We start from the raw sequence: 19,056 nt of genomic DNA, 5'->3' as shown, positions 1-19,056 counted from the left end.
AGCTTTCCCAGGTTTTGGCGAGCGATTTTATGCCTTATTTGTCATATCCGATGGGTTCAAAAAAATAATCCGTTCTCAAATCGTTAAAAATCATAATTTCACAGTTGACACACGCTGGATTAATTTCCAGTCGATTCGGTGATTTTTGTATACTTCCCAATACTGGGAACTTTTTGAACTATTTTGAACCAATGAAACTTATATAAATTTAATTAGCTCATATAACCCAAAAATATTTAAAAGGTATTCAACAATAATTGGTGTTATAATATACATAATATTTTAATCATCATCAGCCAGTATCAATCCACTGCTGGATGAAGGGTTCCGCAACCAGATTCCACTACTAGCGGTTAAACAAATTTGTGATATTATGCCTATTTCTATCACCTGAACCAATCCACAGCTGGATAAAGGCCTCCCTAGCCTGATTCTATTCCTTTTTGTCATTTGAATTGCTCTATTTATCAAAATCGGTGATATTATATTTATTCTCAAATTCATATCGTCATCATCATCATCATCATCGACCTGAACCAATCCGCTGCTGGATGAAGGCCTCCCTACCCTGATTCTACTCCTTTCTGTCATTTGAATTGCTGTATTTATCAAAATCGGTGATATTATATTTATCTACATATTCATATCGTTATCATCATCATCAACTAGGATCAATCTACTGCTGGATGAAGGGTTCCGCAACCTGATTCTCCTACTAGCAGTTAAATAAATGTGTGATACTATACCTATTTATATCATCCTTATAAACATCGACCTGAACCAATCCACTGTTGGATTAAGGCCTCCCTAGCCTGATTCTATTCCGTTCTGCATTTAAATTGCTGTATTTATCAAAATCGGTGATATTATATTTATCTACATATTCATATTGTCATTATCATCATCGACCTGAACCAAAACACTGCTGGATAAAGGCCTCCCTAGCCTGATTCTATACCTTTCTGTCATTTGAATTGCTGTATTTATCAAAATCGGTGTTATTATATTTATTTACATATTGATATCGTTATCATCATCATCATCAACTACGATCAATCCACTGCTGGATGAAGGGTTCCACAACCTGATTCTACTACTAGCGGTTAAACGAATTTGTGATACTATACCTATTTCTATCATCCTTATCAACATCGACGTTAACCAATCCACTGCTGGATAAAAGCCTCCCTAGCCTGATTCTATTCATTTCTGTCAATTGAATTCCTGTATTTATCAAAATTGATGATATTATATTTATCCTCATATTCATATCGTCATCATCATCATCGACCTGAACCAATCCACTGCTAGATAAAGGCCTCCCTACCCAGATTCTACTCCTTTCTGTCTTTTGAGTTGCTGTATTTATCAAAATTGGTGATATTATATTTATCTACATACTCATATCGTTATCATCATCATCATCAACTAGGATCAATCCACTGCTGGTTGAAGGATTCCGCAACCTCATTCTACTACTAGCAGTTAAACGAATGTGTGATACTATACCTATTTATATCATTCTTATTAACATCGACCTGAACCAATCCACTGTTAGATAAAGGCCTCCCTAGCCTAATTCTATTCCTTTCTGTCATTTGAATTACTGTATTTATCAAAATCGATGATATTATATTTATCTTCACATTCATATCGTCATCATCACCATCGACCTGAACCAATCCACTGCTGGATAAAGGCCTCCCTACCCTGATTCTACTCCTTTCTGTCATTTGAATTGCTGTATTTATCAAAATCGGTGATATTATATTTATCTACATATTCATATAGTTATCATCACCATCATCAACTAGGATCAATCCACTGCTGGATGAAGGATTCCGCAATCTCATTCTACTACTTTCAGCGAAATGTCAAACTGTCTGACGTGAATAAAAAACCCATCCCGAAGAGAAAACTATGGCGCCATCTATGCATAATTCACAATTATATTAAAATCCAACACCGCCAAGTCGTCTGCAAGACCTAGCAAGACAGACTGGCGAGAGCCAGCTGGCTCAGCTAGTTATTATAATTGAGTCAGCTACTATTTTGGAGTTTGCTTCATCGGACATTGCTGACTATGTGGAAAAATGGATATGGCGGAAAATATAACTACAGTAAGCTATTAATTTACTGAGTTTGCAATAATTTGACAGTACGGGGAATGGATATTATTAGAGAATTTGTAATTGCAGTAATGTATTTAATATCGCTGATCAGATTGAGCTGTTTATCTCTATATATAGTATTTTTGGGATTGCATGCAATTCTCCCAGAGGTTACATAATTTTTGTAAGTATTTTTTGATTGCAGTGTCATTGTGTTTAGTATAATATCACCCTGTGACTTAAATCGGGTCTCTTTTAGTAGCATTATTCTCTTGAAGAACGGCTAAAAATCACCATATAATGCCGAGAGAGTAAGGCCCTTTTCACACGGGACACCTGTATCCAGCCGCATTTACATATAAATGAACGCGAAACTCGCCTATTCATTTATGTGTAAATGCAGCCACTCCACACATCGGTGGTTGGACACAGATGTCCCGTGTGAAACGAGCATAATAAGCTTGACAAGGCATAAGAGTACTGTGTTTGATCAATTAAGTTTGAACCGAGGACTGACATGTCAGCTCACGAAATCGAGTGTCTATAACGCGCTCGTATCAGTGTACCAGATTGAAACTTTTGGGTGGCGATGGATTGTATAATGAGCAAGACGGTTAGAGTTGACAGTGGGATAAGTCTATCTTTAGATGATTTTTAATATTGGAGTTAATCAATAATTTTGATCGATCTGAAGTACATTTTAGATCTTTTGTACATTTGCACATTGATTTTGTTAGATTCAAAGACATCTTAAGTTAAACGCTCTATATAAAATGTACAATTCTCAGTTCTAATGGACACATATGTGACTACTAATAATAGTTACGAATAGTAGAATAGAATAGTTACGTCGGTAAGACGGTTACGTCGAAAGTTACGTCAGTAGAATAGTTACATCCCATGGAGGTAGGCAGGTCATGTGTTACATAGGGGCGTAATACAAATATTACAGTTTTTGAGAGTAGTGGTGCTTTTCATTAAGCAAACGATAATGTCACTTCAGTATAAAATAGGTAACAATCAAAACCTTAGTTTAAATATCTTAATTGAAGCACAAAACATCTGACATCATGACTATTATTGTATTGTGATACATGTTGTAATTGAGTTTTATCGCAAAGACAACATTTTGACAGGAATGATTTCAAACTTGTCAGCACCACTTAAAATCACCACTGTTTCAGAGTAAATTTCATGGAATTGCTCTATTTCTCGGTAAATGGTATGTACTTATTTCAATTTGTAGGTACCTACCTGAAGAAATTGCAGACAATTTTAAATATAAAAATGAAAGGGGGTGGCATTTTGCCTAGTGACGTCACTGTTGTAGAGTTTCCATTTATACCGCCGAAAAATATATGGATCTAAATATATGTGTCGCTAGCCATGTCCATAATAGATGAATAGGAGAAAAACAGCCTTTTGTTTTTTCAAATACACAGTCACAAGGGTGAAAGTTTATATTATTTCGGGTATAGGATATTTAAAATTAATAAAATCCTCATTTTGATAATGCAGAAATATTAAAAAGCAGTAGTTCTTCAGCAAATTTACAAAAAAATCAAAAATATCTAAAGGTGGACTTGACTGATTTTGAAATGTTTTTGAAATTGAAAATGAAATAAAATTATCTCTTTTAAACATTAAACTACAGTATGTAAGCATACCTAAGAGAAAGGTTAATTCCATAGAGCCACGGATAGTATTCGTTAGTTTATTAGTAGTGTGCAATAAGCTTAACTTCGAGACCAGATGAGATTAGACATTTTCTTTCTCACCTGTTTCCTGGAGAATATATTCCGCAGCAATGGTGAAACGCATTTAAAAGGATGATTATAATAATATATTATATATAAGAAAAAAATTGAATAAGTACGGGCCTTTTGTTAATCACTAATTCATAGGAATACATTATATTTAATTGATTGCGATAATATGTGTTTGTTCACAATCTATTGATCATCGATACAGATAAGATTGATAATCAGAATTTATGGTTTGTTATGACTGTCGTGAAGTATTTAAAGAGATACTGAAAAAGACTGCGTACCTATAGATTTCTTTTACTCCTGAAAGTGCTGAAGATCAAGTCTTCAATCATGGTGCTGCAAAATTCTTTGTTTTTATTCGTGCTTATTGGAGCAGCCCTTGTAAGTACTTTGAATAATTACATCAATCCGATTAATATTATGTTATAATATAGTTATTATCTAGTTTATGAACTGATTTTTAATAATCATTCCACTCAGGGATCGATTTACGATTAAAGGGACCGTGGATTAATACATATTGCCCCCCCCAAATAAGCAGCTTATTAAGATATTTTTTTAAATATATTTTTTTTACCTCAGATAAAATTCTACTAAAAATTATTTTGAAAAAAATACACCCGTCGGGATATGAACCTGCAACCACTGGATTCACGCCAATGTGCTTTACCAATTAAGCTAAGGGCATCCTTTTTAATTTCGACGAATTAAACTAGTAGTTCTTAATTTCTTTTATTTTGTTAACTGTCAAGTCATGGTGGAACTGCATTGTATTGTTGTTTTTATTTAATACAACGCATTTCTTTTGTAGTACTTATTCCGCTTTTAATCAAGAGACTAGGTAGTTGGTATTCAGTTGAAAATGTCCCTCTGAGGCTGACGAAACCGGTCCTAATCTCTTGATTAAAAGTGGAGTAAGTACTACAAAAAAATGCGTTTTTATTAAATAAAAACAACAATAGTAGTTCTTACATGAAATGCTTATCAAATTGCGTTAATGTTGTTGGTATTTTAATAATTTATAAAACATTTAAAAGCCCTTTTATCAGTTTAGGTGTCATTGGATAATGTAAGCTAAAAATGCTGATTTATTATCTAAATTTAAACAGCAATTTACAGCGTGAAGTGGGAAAAACGACTTAATCATAATTTTTGTTGGTTTTTCTTTAATTATTTCAATATCATATTAGGAATATAAAAATCAAATTATTAATTGTCACGCAATTTACGGTTACGTCTATTTTACAACGTTTTTATTATGTCGTATTGTTTGTCCGGTGGTTCTTTATCCAGTAAAAATCTTGCAATCAATTTTTAACTAACTTCCCGACTAGCTAGACATTTAAAACTTTTAGAATATATATAAGAAAATGACGACAATGCATTTTTTAAATACTTTTAGCCATCTTTGAGTAGAATTGAATTCATTTTCAATTAATTCTGTTTTGTATGAAAAGTTATTTCGGAAGAAATCCGTAAAAAGTATAATACTATTATTGGTTTCTAGGGGTCTGGGGTCCTAGCAACTGAATTATTATTATATACGTGTGTTACTATGGAAATCAACATGACATGTCAAAATGACATTTCAGTATTCTATATTTATTCAGTATTTATATCAAGTATAAATTTTTTTGATCGTTTAAGCTAGTCAAGTCAAGGTTATAATATGATTCAACAGAAAATTGAAAAACGTTGTGTATAAAAAGTTATTTTTACCTTGTAATTATTGTATTTTAACTTTGACCGAAAAACACAACAAAAAGGTTTTTGTGCCTCCTGTAAATTTTGATTTGGTGGATTACGTCCTTTTTTCTGTCTACAGTCGTTATATTAATATAATGGGTCTGTCTTCGTTGATTTTATTTATTTATTATTATTTATCACTTTATTTTTATTTCAGGCTCAATACGAGATGGAAAGTATCTTCTTGCCCTACGCTGATGTACCTGAACCAGCTAAATGCACCAAACCAGGAAAGATGTGCTCGACTTGCACCAGTGTATCATACTGCATTGAGATGCCTGGTGGAGACATGATAAAAGAAGACTTGTATGACTGTCCGGCTGGTCAAACGTGCATGGACTCACTCAACGACTGCACGAATCAAACCAATCCTAAATGTGACTCAAACATTATTGATTTCGCGTTTGTGTGCCACCAACTTGGCATGTTCCCAGACCCTTTTGATTGCACTAAATATCACATGTGTGTACAAGGCAGTGATTCCAACAAAGCAATAACTGTAAACCCTAAACCAAACTCGTACAAATGTGGAGGAAACTTCAGTTATGACCCATTGTCTACTCAATGTCGTAACAAACTGGTAAATGGCACTTGCAAGAGCTTCGCTCCTCCTTGTACCACAGTAGGTCAGACAGGCATGATTGGAGCCAATCCCAGTATGTACTATATTTGTCTTAGGGCGGCAGGTACCACTACGGCATTCCCGAATGTTTTTTTATGTCCATTTGGTCAAGTGTTCAATGGGCAGAGGTGCGAGGATCAATCGTCTCCTCCTGCAACGAATGACGATGGTAAATGTGTCGTCAAGGGCCTATTCGCGGATCCGCTGAATTGTAAAGCTTATGTGGAGTGTCCAGATAAGAATGCCAACCCAAACAAAAGGACATGTTCAACGGGACTTAAATTTAATTACAAGCAACAAAAATGTATTGAATTCCAATGCAATACAAGCATTTGAATTTGATTGATAAAGATGAGCTGTGTATTTATCGCGATTATATTATTAGTGTTATCTTATGATAATACACATACATGTATATCAGGCTTACATCTAACATCTTATATATAAAAACCGAAATACAACATAAAAATTTTCAACAATCCTTTATCATTTTTTTTAAACAAAATAACTATCCAAATAAATAACCCCTTAAATAATCATCATAATTTGTCATCAAAAAAATTACTATCCGCAGCTGTTAAAAAAAAATATATTAAAAATAATATACTTGATTATAAATAATTTAAAATGAAATAAAATTATTTATTTTATATAATATATATGTAATTTATTTATACCACCCTTCCCATTTCACTTAGTCAATTTAAACTTGGAAACTTCAGTTTGTTACGAATGTATGAAGCCATTATCATTTAAATTTACATGAACAATAATTACATAAGGTCAAATTCAAATGTCTCAAAACCCAGGGAACAGACAATATAATTATGTGAGGGACAGGTGTATTTTTTGGTTTTGGTTTGATAATTGAACCAATTTATTCAGGTGGAATGCCGTGAGTGGATTCACCGCAGTGGTATCCCAAAACATAACACTAATTATTTAACTAATTATACGACTGTAAATTATTACCACAGAGTAAATTAATAAATAAAATTCATATAGGCTATACCCCAGTACACTACACTTTTTAACATCTTTTTGAATGTGTGTCTTACGAAAATGAGCCTCACATTATTGACGCGCAATAGTGGGGACACTCTTGGGCCGCGTGGCTTTTGCGTCGGCCTATAACGTAGTGGGTCCCAGGTTCGAATCCTGGGTCTGGTAAAATATGGAAGATGTCGAAGGTGACTCCAATTCATAAGAGTGGTGCAGAGTCGTCAGTGGAAAACTACAGGCCGGTAGCTGTTATTTCTGCACCAGCAAAAGTTTTGGAGATGATCATGCGCAGCATGACCAAAAATTGACTCATTTATAATGAATGAACAGCATGGATTTAGAGCAGGCCAATCAACGATGGTATTCACTGATTATGTGTCGTCAGTACTAGATAGAGGCAGCAAGGTTGACTGTTCTTACAATGATTTCTCGAAGGCATTTGACAGAGCCGATCACGATATTCTAATGGAAAAACTCCAACTAATTGGATTGTCTGATCGATTTCTCAGGTTATTCGGGAGTTATTTTAAGAATCGTCAACAATACGTATCGTACGGCCTTTATCAGTCACAGACATTTGAAACATTTTCTGGTGTGCCTCAGGGCTCAAACTTGGGGCCATTGCTGTTCACGATTTTTGTAAATGACATAGCATTGGTAATTAAAAATGCTATGCTTTTGTTGTTTACTGACGACTTGAAACTCTTCATGGAAGTTGTCACCTTGGACGATTGTCGTCAACTCCAACGTGATATAGATGATATATTAGATTGGAGCAGGCGTAACAAACTCGACTTCAATATTGATAAATGCAATGTTTTATCGTTTACTAAAGCCTCACGAGTATTGTTTTTCCAGTACTCGATGCATGGCAGAGTTCTCTCGCGAATATCATCTGTAAGAGATCTTGGAATTACGATTGACGGTAAACTAACGTTCAGTGGTCATATAGATACCATTTGTAAAAAGGAGCTAAAGATGTTGGGCTTTGTCTTGCGTACTTCCCGGGTCTTTTCGGATATTACGGTACCAAAAATTCAATATAACTCCTAAGTTAGAAGCAAACTTGAGAGTGGGTCTATCGTTTGGGCTTTGCATCAGTTGAAGTACGGCCTTATGGTGGAGAGAGTCCAAAAGAAATTTTTAAGACTCCTCTACTTTTGGCTGTATGGATATTATCCGTGGCTCTATCCGACTAATTTTCTCTTATGGATGCTTACATACTGTAGCTTAAAATTTAGAAGGAATCTTTATTTAGCTACATATTTTTTCAGACTTATACGCGGCGTAAATGTGAACTCTGCCATTCTTGGTAGTGTTGGCTTGTGTGTCTCTGATAATTACCTTAGGAATCGAGGGCATCCGTTGTTTGTTCTCCCACGGTGCAGAACTAACCTGCCATTAGTAATGCCGATTGGGAGGGCAGTAACCATGTTTAATGAAATCGCTTCGGATATTGGTATATTCCACTTACGTGAGGGTGAATTCAGGTGGACGTTGTTTTATAAGTTTTTAAGATAGGGTTCATCAAAGTTCACTCTGTGTGCTTCCATCTGCTTTATTTATTTTCTTTTTTTATTACTTATTGCATTATTAACTCATACTTCTCTGTATTTTTATTTAAAAAAAAATATGTTATGTCATGTCGTGAATGCTTTGAATTTATAATTTGTTATATTCATTATATGTAAAATAAATAAATTTGATTTGATTTGAAAATATGTCACATTCTTAAATCTTGTGTATTATTCGTTGAATAGTTAAACATAAAATTATTAGCAAGTCCAAGTGATCTCTGACGTCGGTTAGTAATTAAAGCAATTAATATCTACTTTGATTTAAAATACAAATGCCGATCGCCAATAGTAACTCAATTTGGAAAGCGATTTAGAAAGATTTGTAAGAGCCGTTCGTTAAAATTTCTCGCAATTAGATTTGATACCTATAACATTGTCGTCTGGGTGTCTTTATGATTTTTTTTATCGGTTATATATTTTCTCAGAAGTGTTTTCAATATTAATTATGTATGTTCAATAAAAAAAATGTTACAATCTTAAATATTGTGAATTATTAGTTGTATAAAAAAAAGTAAATTACACCAATATTGAATGAGCGTCAGTGCATAAGCAGAGAGCAAGAGCAAGAGTTGTCAGAAAGCAGTACAAACTTAGAATGACGTATTCTTGACTCGTGTATAAGTTTATCCCATATTCTCCACACCCGTTAGGTATTTCAGTTGGCATTAATTCTGTATTCCCTGATCATTACCTACGTAAAAGTACAAAACAACAACGTCCCGTTATTGTAGACAAACGATGCATTGCTGCTATACGTCAGATAAAGGAAGGAAACATAATAATACGATTTTTTCTATCGTATTATTCAAATTCAAATCGTTTTTAGACGCGCGCTTAATTGCCTTACCCAAATCTTTAGTAGTATTGCATATCTGATGTCTAAAGGTAGTTATTGCATTAGCCCGTATAACGCATAAGTTAGATAGGTAGGTATATAAGGCAGTGGCGAAGGGTGACTTTTTAAAAGAAATAGGCTGTCGAGAAAGCACACTTGTCAGATATATACAGGTATACTTATGGGAAATAAGAAGATAATCCGATAACACTAATGATAAATAGGTACACACTAATGACAGCGACACACTAAATCGATTACATTTCAAAAGCTCACTGACGATATTAAATTGAGCGATGAGTTTGGATTATGTATTTTCCTAAATTTTTCCAATCGAATGGGGAAGGACCGAAAAGTTCTACGTAGTATCAAAACCAGGAAACTACAGTACCTCGGCCACATTATGAGAGGACAAAAATACACCATTCCCCAAATTGTCATTCAAGGAAAGATCAATGGGAAGCGTAGCAGAGGACGGAGCCGCATTTCGTGGCTTAAGAACCTCCGTAAATTGGTACGAGTGCAGCTCCACTGAACTGTTCCGGGTAGCAGACGACAAAGATAAGATCGCCTTGATGGTGGCCGACCTCCGCTAGGGGATGTCACAATAAGAAGAAGATTTTCCTAAACATTCATAAACGTAACATACATAATTTCATCAGTAAAACTAGACATTTTAAAATACTCAACTGACTGAATAAATTATGTAAGTCTATGACTGAACTAACTGATAAATTAAAATCAAGAGATAAAATTATCATTTATTATTTAAATAATATATAAATAATTTATATCTGATTGAAGGGTTAGATTTTTTTAAAATTATCTTATTATTAAAATTATTTTGACAAAGCTGCAGTCATCGACAAGAAATATATGCTCTACAACTTTAGGCTGCATTTCTGGCGCCAACGAATTCTTTTACTTCGCGCCAGACAGAGCTGATGTCATGTAACTATCGGCCTTACAAAATATACGCCGAAATCTTTTTAGTCCAGTCAAATTAGACCGAAAAATACGTTATGGTTGCAAAAGGTCGGGCAGAAGATTTTTTTTTTAATTTGTTTATATAGTTATGAGTGACAAGAAAACGAGTTTTGCCAATTCATATGACTTTGGCACAACTTTTGGCGGGCAAAAAACCGCAAAATTTTGGGTGTTTTTTTGGTTTTTCGCTTATATCTCAAAAACGGTTAGTCGTAGAAAAATATTGTTTTACGTAAAATTAAAGCTTATTAAATTTCTTAAAAATATTTTTATTACACGTTTTTTCCTTTCTTTATCTGTTTATGAGATATTTGCTGTTGAAAACACGCGTTTTATCAAAATTTTGAGTGTTTTTTTGGTTTTTCGGTTATATCTCAAAAACGGTTGGTCGTAGCAAAAATATTGTTATATACAAAATTAAAGTTTATTAGATTTCCTAAAATGTTTATTCAATACATTTTTTTCTATCTCTGACCGTTTATGAGATAATTGCTGTTGAAAACAGTATATCGTCGCTCTAGGATTATATTGTCCAAAGCAACAATATGTGAAATGTTCAGGACACGAAAAACAAAGTTCACTACCTTATATTTCAATATTATTATTTTATTTTTACATTTAATAAATAGGTTGGGTAGGTAATGGTGGGTTTATTACATTCATGGAATTTGGGCCACAGGTAATGGAGTGACTAGTTAGATAAAGTCCATTACCTTCGCTGGGTTTTTTCAGTTAATATGCTATTGATATTAAATATTTTGTTATTTTTATTTGAAATAATCCTATAATTACCTTTTATTGGCTTAAGAATATCTTTCTGATTCAAAATATGGTCAGTAATATTAAAATTATTAAGAATTGAAATTATTAGGGTACCTACTTATATAACAATAAAATATTAGTTACCTATTAAAAAAAATATTTGGGATTTATTAATTAGTTAATTTGTTTGGGTTTACAAACTAGTCTTTATTGTCAATGGGCGCAATGTTCCAGATGGTGCGCGGGGATGGGGGGAGAGTTAGTGGGAGTGGTAGAAAGGGCCACATTCTAATTTCTACTTTCACCAGCATTGAGACTCACAGCACCAACATTAACAATCAGTTTATTGTGGTTGACGGAGGACATCTCATACATAAAGTAGTTTGGCCCCGAAATTCATGCTTTGATGACATTGCGAAGATGTATTCGGATTATTTGACAAAACATTATAAGTTACAAATTGAAGTTGTATTTGACGGATATCCATCCAATGCTGCATCCAGTGGGACAAAGTTTCTAGAAAGATTACGCCGTATAAATTTAAAACCATGCCCTGAAATTATGTTTCAATGAAACACTGTCAATCAGGTGGACCAGTAACTTTTTTTGAGCATCGGAAGTAATAAAAATCACTTGATAACACTACTTAAAACACATTTCTCACGGGTTGGCATAAAAGTGAACCAGGCAGAAGAGGATGCCGATGTTTTAATTGTAACTACTGCCATTTCAAAATCAAATGAATTTAAAACCATAGTAATAATAGGTGAAGATATTGACCTTCTTGTACTGATGTCGGCAAGAGGACAATTCTTGGACAACTTATTCTTTCGAAAACCTGGAAAGGGAAGTAAACCAGATGTGTTGTTCTTGACAAAATCGTTTAAATATGACGCACGTACCATTCTTTTCACACACGCGTTCAGTGGGTGTGATACAACATCCTCTCTATTTGGCCATGGAAAGATTAAATTGTGTGGTATTTTGGAGAAGAATATTCAGTTGAAGGAAGTGGTCACAGTATTCAACAATCCAGATGCCAGCACTGATGAAATAGCTGTAGCAGGAGAACAGGTACTTATGAGGTTGTACAGTGATGCCTGTAGACCTGAGGAAACACTGGACACTGCGTTATCGGCTATTCATGAAATCGGACAAACAGATTAAATTTAATCTATCAAGACTACCACCAACTCGAGACGCAGCGCGACACCATTCGCTTAAGATCCTACTACCAAATGCAAACTTGGCTTGGCAATGTTAAAAAACCAGAATATTGGGGGTGGCAGCGATCCAGCAATGGCCTAATACCCGTGGAGATCATTAAAGATCTAGCGCCTAAAAAAATACTGAAAGTACTTTCTTGTGCATGCAAGAAGGGGTGCAGTAAAGCATGTACCTGTCGAAAATCAGCGATGAACTGTTCGTCAATTTGAAAGAACTGCAGTGGAGTAAATTGTGAAAATGTAGCAGATATTTCTGGATTGGAGGAAGAGGACGCTGAAGAAGATGACTTTTATATTCAAGCAGAACTTCCCAGTAATGAACAGGTAATGGATGATATGAAATTAATATATATATATATATATAATATCTCTCCATTCTTTTCAAATTAATGGAATATATATAGTTTTGTAGGATAATGATCCCGACATGGGAGCTGCATTGCAAGACTTTGACGACGTAAAACCTTTGCCTACTCCACCTCACCAAAGCGGCAGAAATGGTTAAAAAATTAAGATATTTGGTGAATATTATTATTCTGTACATATTAACATTTGTTTTTCAATCATTACTAAAACTATGAATATACTTTATTTGTAAGATCTTAAGTTTAGATTAGTATTTCTTCTCATTAAAGTTTGATTTATACTAAAACGCGTGTTTTCAACAGCAAATATCTCATAAACAGTTAAAGATAGAAAAAAACGTGTTATATAAATATTTTTAGAAAATTTAATAAGCTTTAATTCTATGTAAAACAATATTTTTCTACGACCAACCGTTTTTGAGATATAAGCGAAAAACCAAAAAAACACCCAAAATTTTGCGGTTTTTTGCCCGCCAAAAGTTGTGCCGAAGTCATCCGAATTGGCAAAATTCGTTTTCTTATCACTCATTACCATATATATAAATTAAAAAAAAAATCTTCTACCCGACCTTTTGCAACCATAAAGTACAGATTGACTGGACTATTTAGTATGAATCGATAATTTTATTTAATAGAGCAGTGCTCCGCGACCTTTTATCACCCACGGCACACCAAAGTTCTTCCCAGAATTTCGCGGTACACCACACGGAAAACAATTTAATATACACCAACACATGAACCGTACATACTGAAAGGGGACCCAAGGCTAGGATCTTTGGCGGGTCCCCCTACCTATCGCTAAGGTTAATCCATTTGCTGCGTCCAATACAACTAGTGCGTTGCCCATCAGGTGGTCATTAGATATAATTAGCATGTTATTTAAATGTGGTAATTAAAAATTAATCAAAAGGTTCGCAGCGAATGGGTTTTAAAGACAGTGTGATACTCTAAAATAGCGTTTTTCAAATGGTGTTCAAGATTAATTAATTAATGGTATTGATTGTATGTTTAGCGATTTTTTGTATTTGTTGTCGGGCTTTATCTAGTTGACCTGCTACGCCGCCCCCCGCCCTTAGTCTGCCCCCCCCCCCAGGCTAGAGCCCTGTCAGCCCCCTCCTTTCTGGGGGCCATGCACCAAAATTACATAAATTTATGTTTTTTAATTTGATACATAATTAAATATACATAACAGACGATGAAAACTAAATGTACATATTTCCATGTATTTTTGTATTATCAATATAATAACTAATTAAACTGAGGTAGTTTCAATGAGCGTAAAAGTTTTATATATTTTGACTTGATATTAATTGGAAGAGCAACCGAAGTTCTTGGTCAAGGACCCATCCAGCAAGACTGTTTTTTACTTTTAATTATAACTTGAGTTGAAAAACTTTGCTCACCTAGATATGTCGTAGAAAATGGGAGCTGAACTGCGATAGCCTTAGCGGAAATCCAAAGATATTCTTTATTTACTGATATCCAGAAAATGTCCAAATGAACATAGGCGAAGTTCAGATTTAACGTCCTGTCCCATCGTTTCTCAATTCAACAATTTCCTCTCGAATTTATAGGGAAAGCGCTTCTATAGAATTTTCGGCATCGGTTGCAAAAGGCTTTCGAATCCAGTCATATTGATTGTATGAAGTGGTGAAGTTGGTGGGCAAAGGCTGACTATGGCCTCAATGATGTATACCGATGCCAATAGGTATACCTCTAAAAAATGTTGAGACGCCACTGTCCAAGAAAGTCAGCAAATCCTATCTCTAGCCTCCGCGTGGCGTCCCCCGGGCAATGCAGATAATGTGCTGTATAACGCAACATAATATCTGTAGCTAATAGAGAAGGGTGCAAGGCGAAACTCTGGCGCCTTAAAACGAGAGACCTTTGGCTACGGGAAGGATCACCCAGACAGAAAAACCACACACCAACCCGTCTGGACAGCGTGGTGTGTTATGTCCAAAACCTTCATATGAAAACAAAAACTTCTAGAACCCGGCCCTCATTCTCCGGAGGCCAACCTGATACTGATCACGGCAGCGATCAGCGAAGGAAGGCAGAGGGTGCTAAAAATCTCCGGAGACCCGGAAAAGGCTGCCAACAGATGACCATTGCTACATATAACGCAAGAACATTGTCCAGCGATGCCAAACTTGTAGAGTTTCAAGAAGAGCTCCGGAATATCCACTGGGATGTTGTCGGACTCAGCGAAGTAAGGCGTAAAGGTGAGAGTATTATTACTTTACAAAGCGGACATGTGCTGTACTCCAAAGGAACCGATGAAGGACGCACGAGCGGTGTTGGATTTGTTGTCAACAAAGCCTGGAGGGACCGCATAGTCGAGTTCAACTGCATTTCTGACAGGGTCGCAAGCGTGATACTTAAAATCAATGCTAGGTACCGCATTCAGATTTTGCAAGTATATGCTCCGACACAGAGCTATCCTGATGAAAAAGTGGAAGAGTTTTACGAGGAAATAACATCCTTGAAAAATAAAAGTAAATGCCACTTCAACATCATAATGGGAGATTTCAATGCACGTATTGGATCATACCAAAGAGATGACGTAGCGGTCGGACATTTCGGACATGGCTCAAGGGATGGTAGAGGGGACATGCTTGTGGAGTTTGCTGAAACCAACAATCTTCACATCATGAATTCCTTTTTTCAACATAAACCTACACGTAAATGGACGTGGAGAAGCCCGACAGGAAGGACCAGCGAAATCGATTACATCCTCACTGACAGAAAATATACATTTTTAAACTGTAAGGTGATCAATCAGTTTAACACCGGCAGTGATCACCGGATGGTGAGATGTAAGATAAGATTGAACGTCAAATCAGAAAGATCCAAACTGCAGAAGAAGTCAAATGCTCGCGTATACCTGCAGAACAATACTGAATTCCAAAATGAACTCAAAAATGCACTATCGGCTTTCTTAGATGAGAACGAAACCGTTTCCCTATCCAACGCGGAGGATATAACGAATATTATTCTACAATGTGCAGAAAAAACAGGCGTAAAAAGCTCAGAAGTTACACCTTCCACCAAGCTTTCGAAGGCAACATTGAATCTTATGGAGCAGAGAAGGAAAACCAAGAGCGATAGACAGGCGCAAAACGATATGGAGTTTTCATCACTTTGCAAAACCCTCCGAAGGAAGATTAGAGAAGACCTTCGTAAATTCAATGTAAACCTCATACAAGCAATTGTGAAAGCAGGCAGAAGTTTAAACAAAAACAAGCAATGCTTGTCGATAGGAAAACGTCAAATCACAGCACTAAAAGCAAAAGATGGTTCTATCGTCAGAAATTGGGAACACTTGTTAAGCCGAGTTGAAGAGTTCTACAGCGATCTCTACAGTGATGACACTGACAATACGACTATAGACTTAGATCTTCAGAGAAATGGAAATTCGGAAGACCATACTCCCGAAATTACATCCTGGGAAGTAACCCATGCTTTAAATTACATGAAAAGTGGGAAAGCCCCCGGGGAAGACGGTTTAACGATAGATATCCTCAAAAAAGCAGGAAAGGATGCAAATGAAGTACTTGCACAATTGTTCACAGCCTGCATATGCAAAGAGGATGTCCCAGAGGTATGGAAAAATGCCAGCATTGTCATTCTTCACAAAAAAGGTGACAGAGAAGACCTAGCAAATTATCGTCCAATAAGTCTACTCCCTATTCTCTACAAGACGTTCACAAAAATTCTCTCAAACCGTCTGCAAAATGTACTAGACGAGAACCAACCGAGAGAACAAGCCGGATTTAGAGGAGGATACAGCACTATGGACCATATCCAAGTCGTCAGAGAAATCATAGAGCGGTACCAGGAATACAAACTGCCACTATGCATGGGTTTTATAGACTATGAGAAGGCGTTTGATTCGATAAAGAAATGTTCAATACTCGACGCACTCAGAAAACAAGGAATCCCTGGACGCTATATAAATATTTTCAATAATATATACAGTAGCGCAACAGCATCTGTAAATCTCCATAAACCATCGCGCAGATTTCCTATCAGCAAAGGAGTCCGACAAGGTGATACAATCTCACCTAAACTATTTACAGCTACCCTTGAAGACTTATTCAGGCAACTTGACTGGAATGACAAAGGGATCCCCATAAATGGAGAATACCTGAGTCATCTGCGCTTTGCCGATGACATAGTAATTTTCTCGCAAGACTCAGAAGACCTCCAAAGCAGAATGCAGGAACTCGCTGAAGTAAGCAACAAAGTAGGTTTGAAAATAAATGTAACAAAGACGAAAGTCATGTTCAACTGCTTTGCAGGCCAAAAAGAGATCCTCATCAATGGCACTCAGCTCGAACAGGTGAAAAGCTACATCTATCTGGGACAACAAGTATCTATAGATGGATGTATATTTGATGAAATTGTTCGCAGAGTAAAGCTAGGCTGGAGTGCTTTTGGCCGCCTGAATAATGTCTTCAAAAGTGACCTTCCACTGTGCCTAAAGCGCAAAGTGTTCAACCAGTGTGTGCTTCCCGTGATGACATATGCGTGTGAAACATGGACCCTAAGTAAAAGAGAGATCCAGAAACTTAGAGTAGCACAACGTGGTATGGAGAGGTGCATGCTGGGCATAACGCGAAAGGACAAAAAGAGGAATGAGTGGATAAGGAAGCAGACAAGGGTTTGCGATGTAATAGAGTTTATTAAAAGCCTTAAATGGAGATGGGCTGGACACATAGCTCGAAGAAGAGACAATCGTTGGACAAATCTAGTCATCCAGTGGTATCCAAGAAGTACAAAACGTCCACAAGGTAGACCTAGAGGCCGCTGGATCGATGAAATGATAAAGTTCTGCGGAAGTACGTGGCAACGCAATGCACAGGACCGAGAGAAGTGGAAGCAACTTGAAGAGGCCTTCATCCAGCAGTGGATAGATTCAGGCTGATGATGATGATGATGATGAATGATGACATTTCTTTTGCAGCAAAGTTAAATATTTTTGAGACGGATCCAAAATAATTAATTTTTTGTTTAAACTCCTTCTAATTTATCAGAGCACGTCAATATATTATTTTCATTCCGACCTTGCATTGTTTTATTAAGTTCATGCAGGTGCTCAAATATATTACCAGCCATGTACGCAAGTTTCGCTACTAAGTAAGTATTGTATAATTTACAAAAATATTTAGTTTTTTTTGGAAGCAATGCACCGCGGCACACCTATCATCGTCTCGCGGCACACCGCAGCACTGCAATAGAGAACAGATGGGGCTTGTTCTGTATTTTTTGCTTACGACGTCAATATGCATTTTTATTAATAACACTATAATTACATGCTTATAATCAACTATTTCAATATATTTATTAATGTTTTTAAATAATATTTAAAATTGAATTATACGGAGATTATGATAAGATGAAATGTCAAAATATTAAATATTATGTATTATTCTTTGTCTGAGTTATGTAAGTTTCATAGGAAAAAAACCCGCCATCCCATTTTTGGCTATAAATGTGCTCCAGATGAAAATAAGGTTAGAAATCATGGTTTTCCAGAGCTTAGAAGGGGTTTAGTTGATTTTTAAAAATTAACCAGCACCATCTGCAATTTGTATTATTAGTTAAATGAAAATAAATAAGTGTGACTGACAAAGCTTGGTGTGCACTATTTGTGTTGGATTTTAACAGTCTACCTCCACCCGTGGGTCTAGGACGATTTGGCGCCGGGACAGTTGGGCGCCATGCAATCGAAAGAATTTTGAATATAAATAGACGTTCGTGAATTATAGATAGGTAGTTTAAAAATATATATTTGATATTATTATTTATATTTAAATTATTATTTAATACTTGGGGAGAATTTAAATATGCACACGTAAATAATGATTTAATTGTGCATATGTTTAAGTTCCAACGAGAAGAAAGTTCTGTTATTTTTATATAAAGAATCAGGCATGATAATTTTCAATCCACAATAAAAAACATTATGTTAAGAGAAAAATGAATTAAAACTATTAAGTAGTAAATATAAACTTATTAAAATTCCTCGTCTACTTTCTGTATAGAATC

At 35.6% G+C, this 19,056-nt stretch overlaps 1 protein-coding gene across 1 annotated transcript; it reads left to right on the top strand.

Moving 5' to 3' along the window:
* Positions 1 to 4,171: 4,171 nt before the first annotated feature.
* LOC147073971 (uncharacterized) lies at positions 4,172 to 6,766 on the top strand. The gene is made up of 2 exons (XM_085944628.1): positions 4,172 to 4,261; positions 5,784 to 6,766. The coding sequence occupies exons 1-2, from the start codon at positions 4,211 to 4,213 to the stop codon at positions 6,582 to 6,584; spliced, it is 852 nt and encodes a 283-aa protein (XP_085800754.1). The 5' UTR covers positions 4,172 to 4,210; the 3' UTR covers positions 6,585 to 6,766.
* The last annotated feature ends 12,290 nt before the right edge of the window (positions 6,767 to 19,056 follow it).

The sequence above is a fragment of the Rhyacophila brunnea genome, unplaced genomic scaffold, assembly GCF_057557595.1.
Source record: "Rhyacophila brunnea isolate RB1 unplaced genomic scaffold, BYU_Rbru_1.0 scaffold_17, whole genome shotgun sequence".
NCBI lineage: Eukaryota > Metazoa > Arthropoda > Insecta > Trichoptera > Rhyacophilidae > Rhyacophila > Rhyacophila brunnea.
This window is presented reverse-complemented; position numbering and strand designations above follow the sequence as displayed.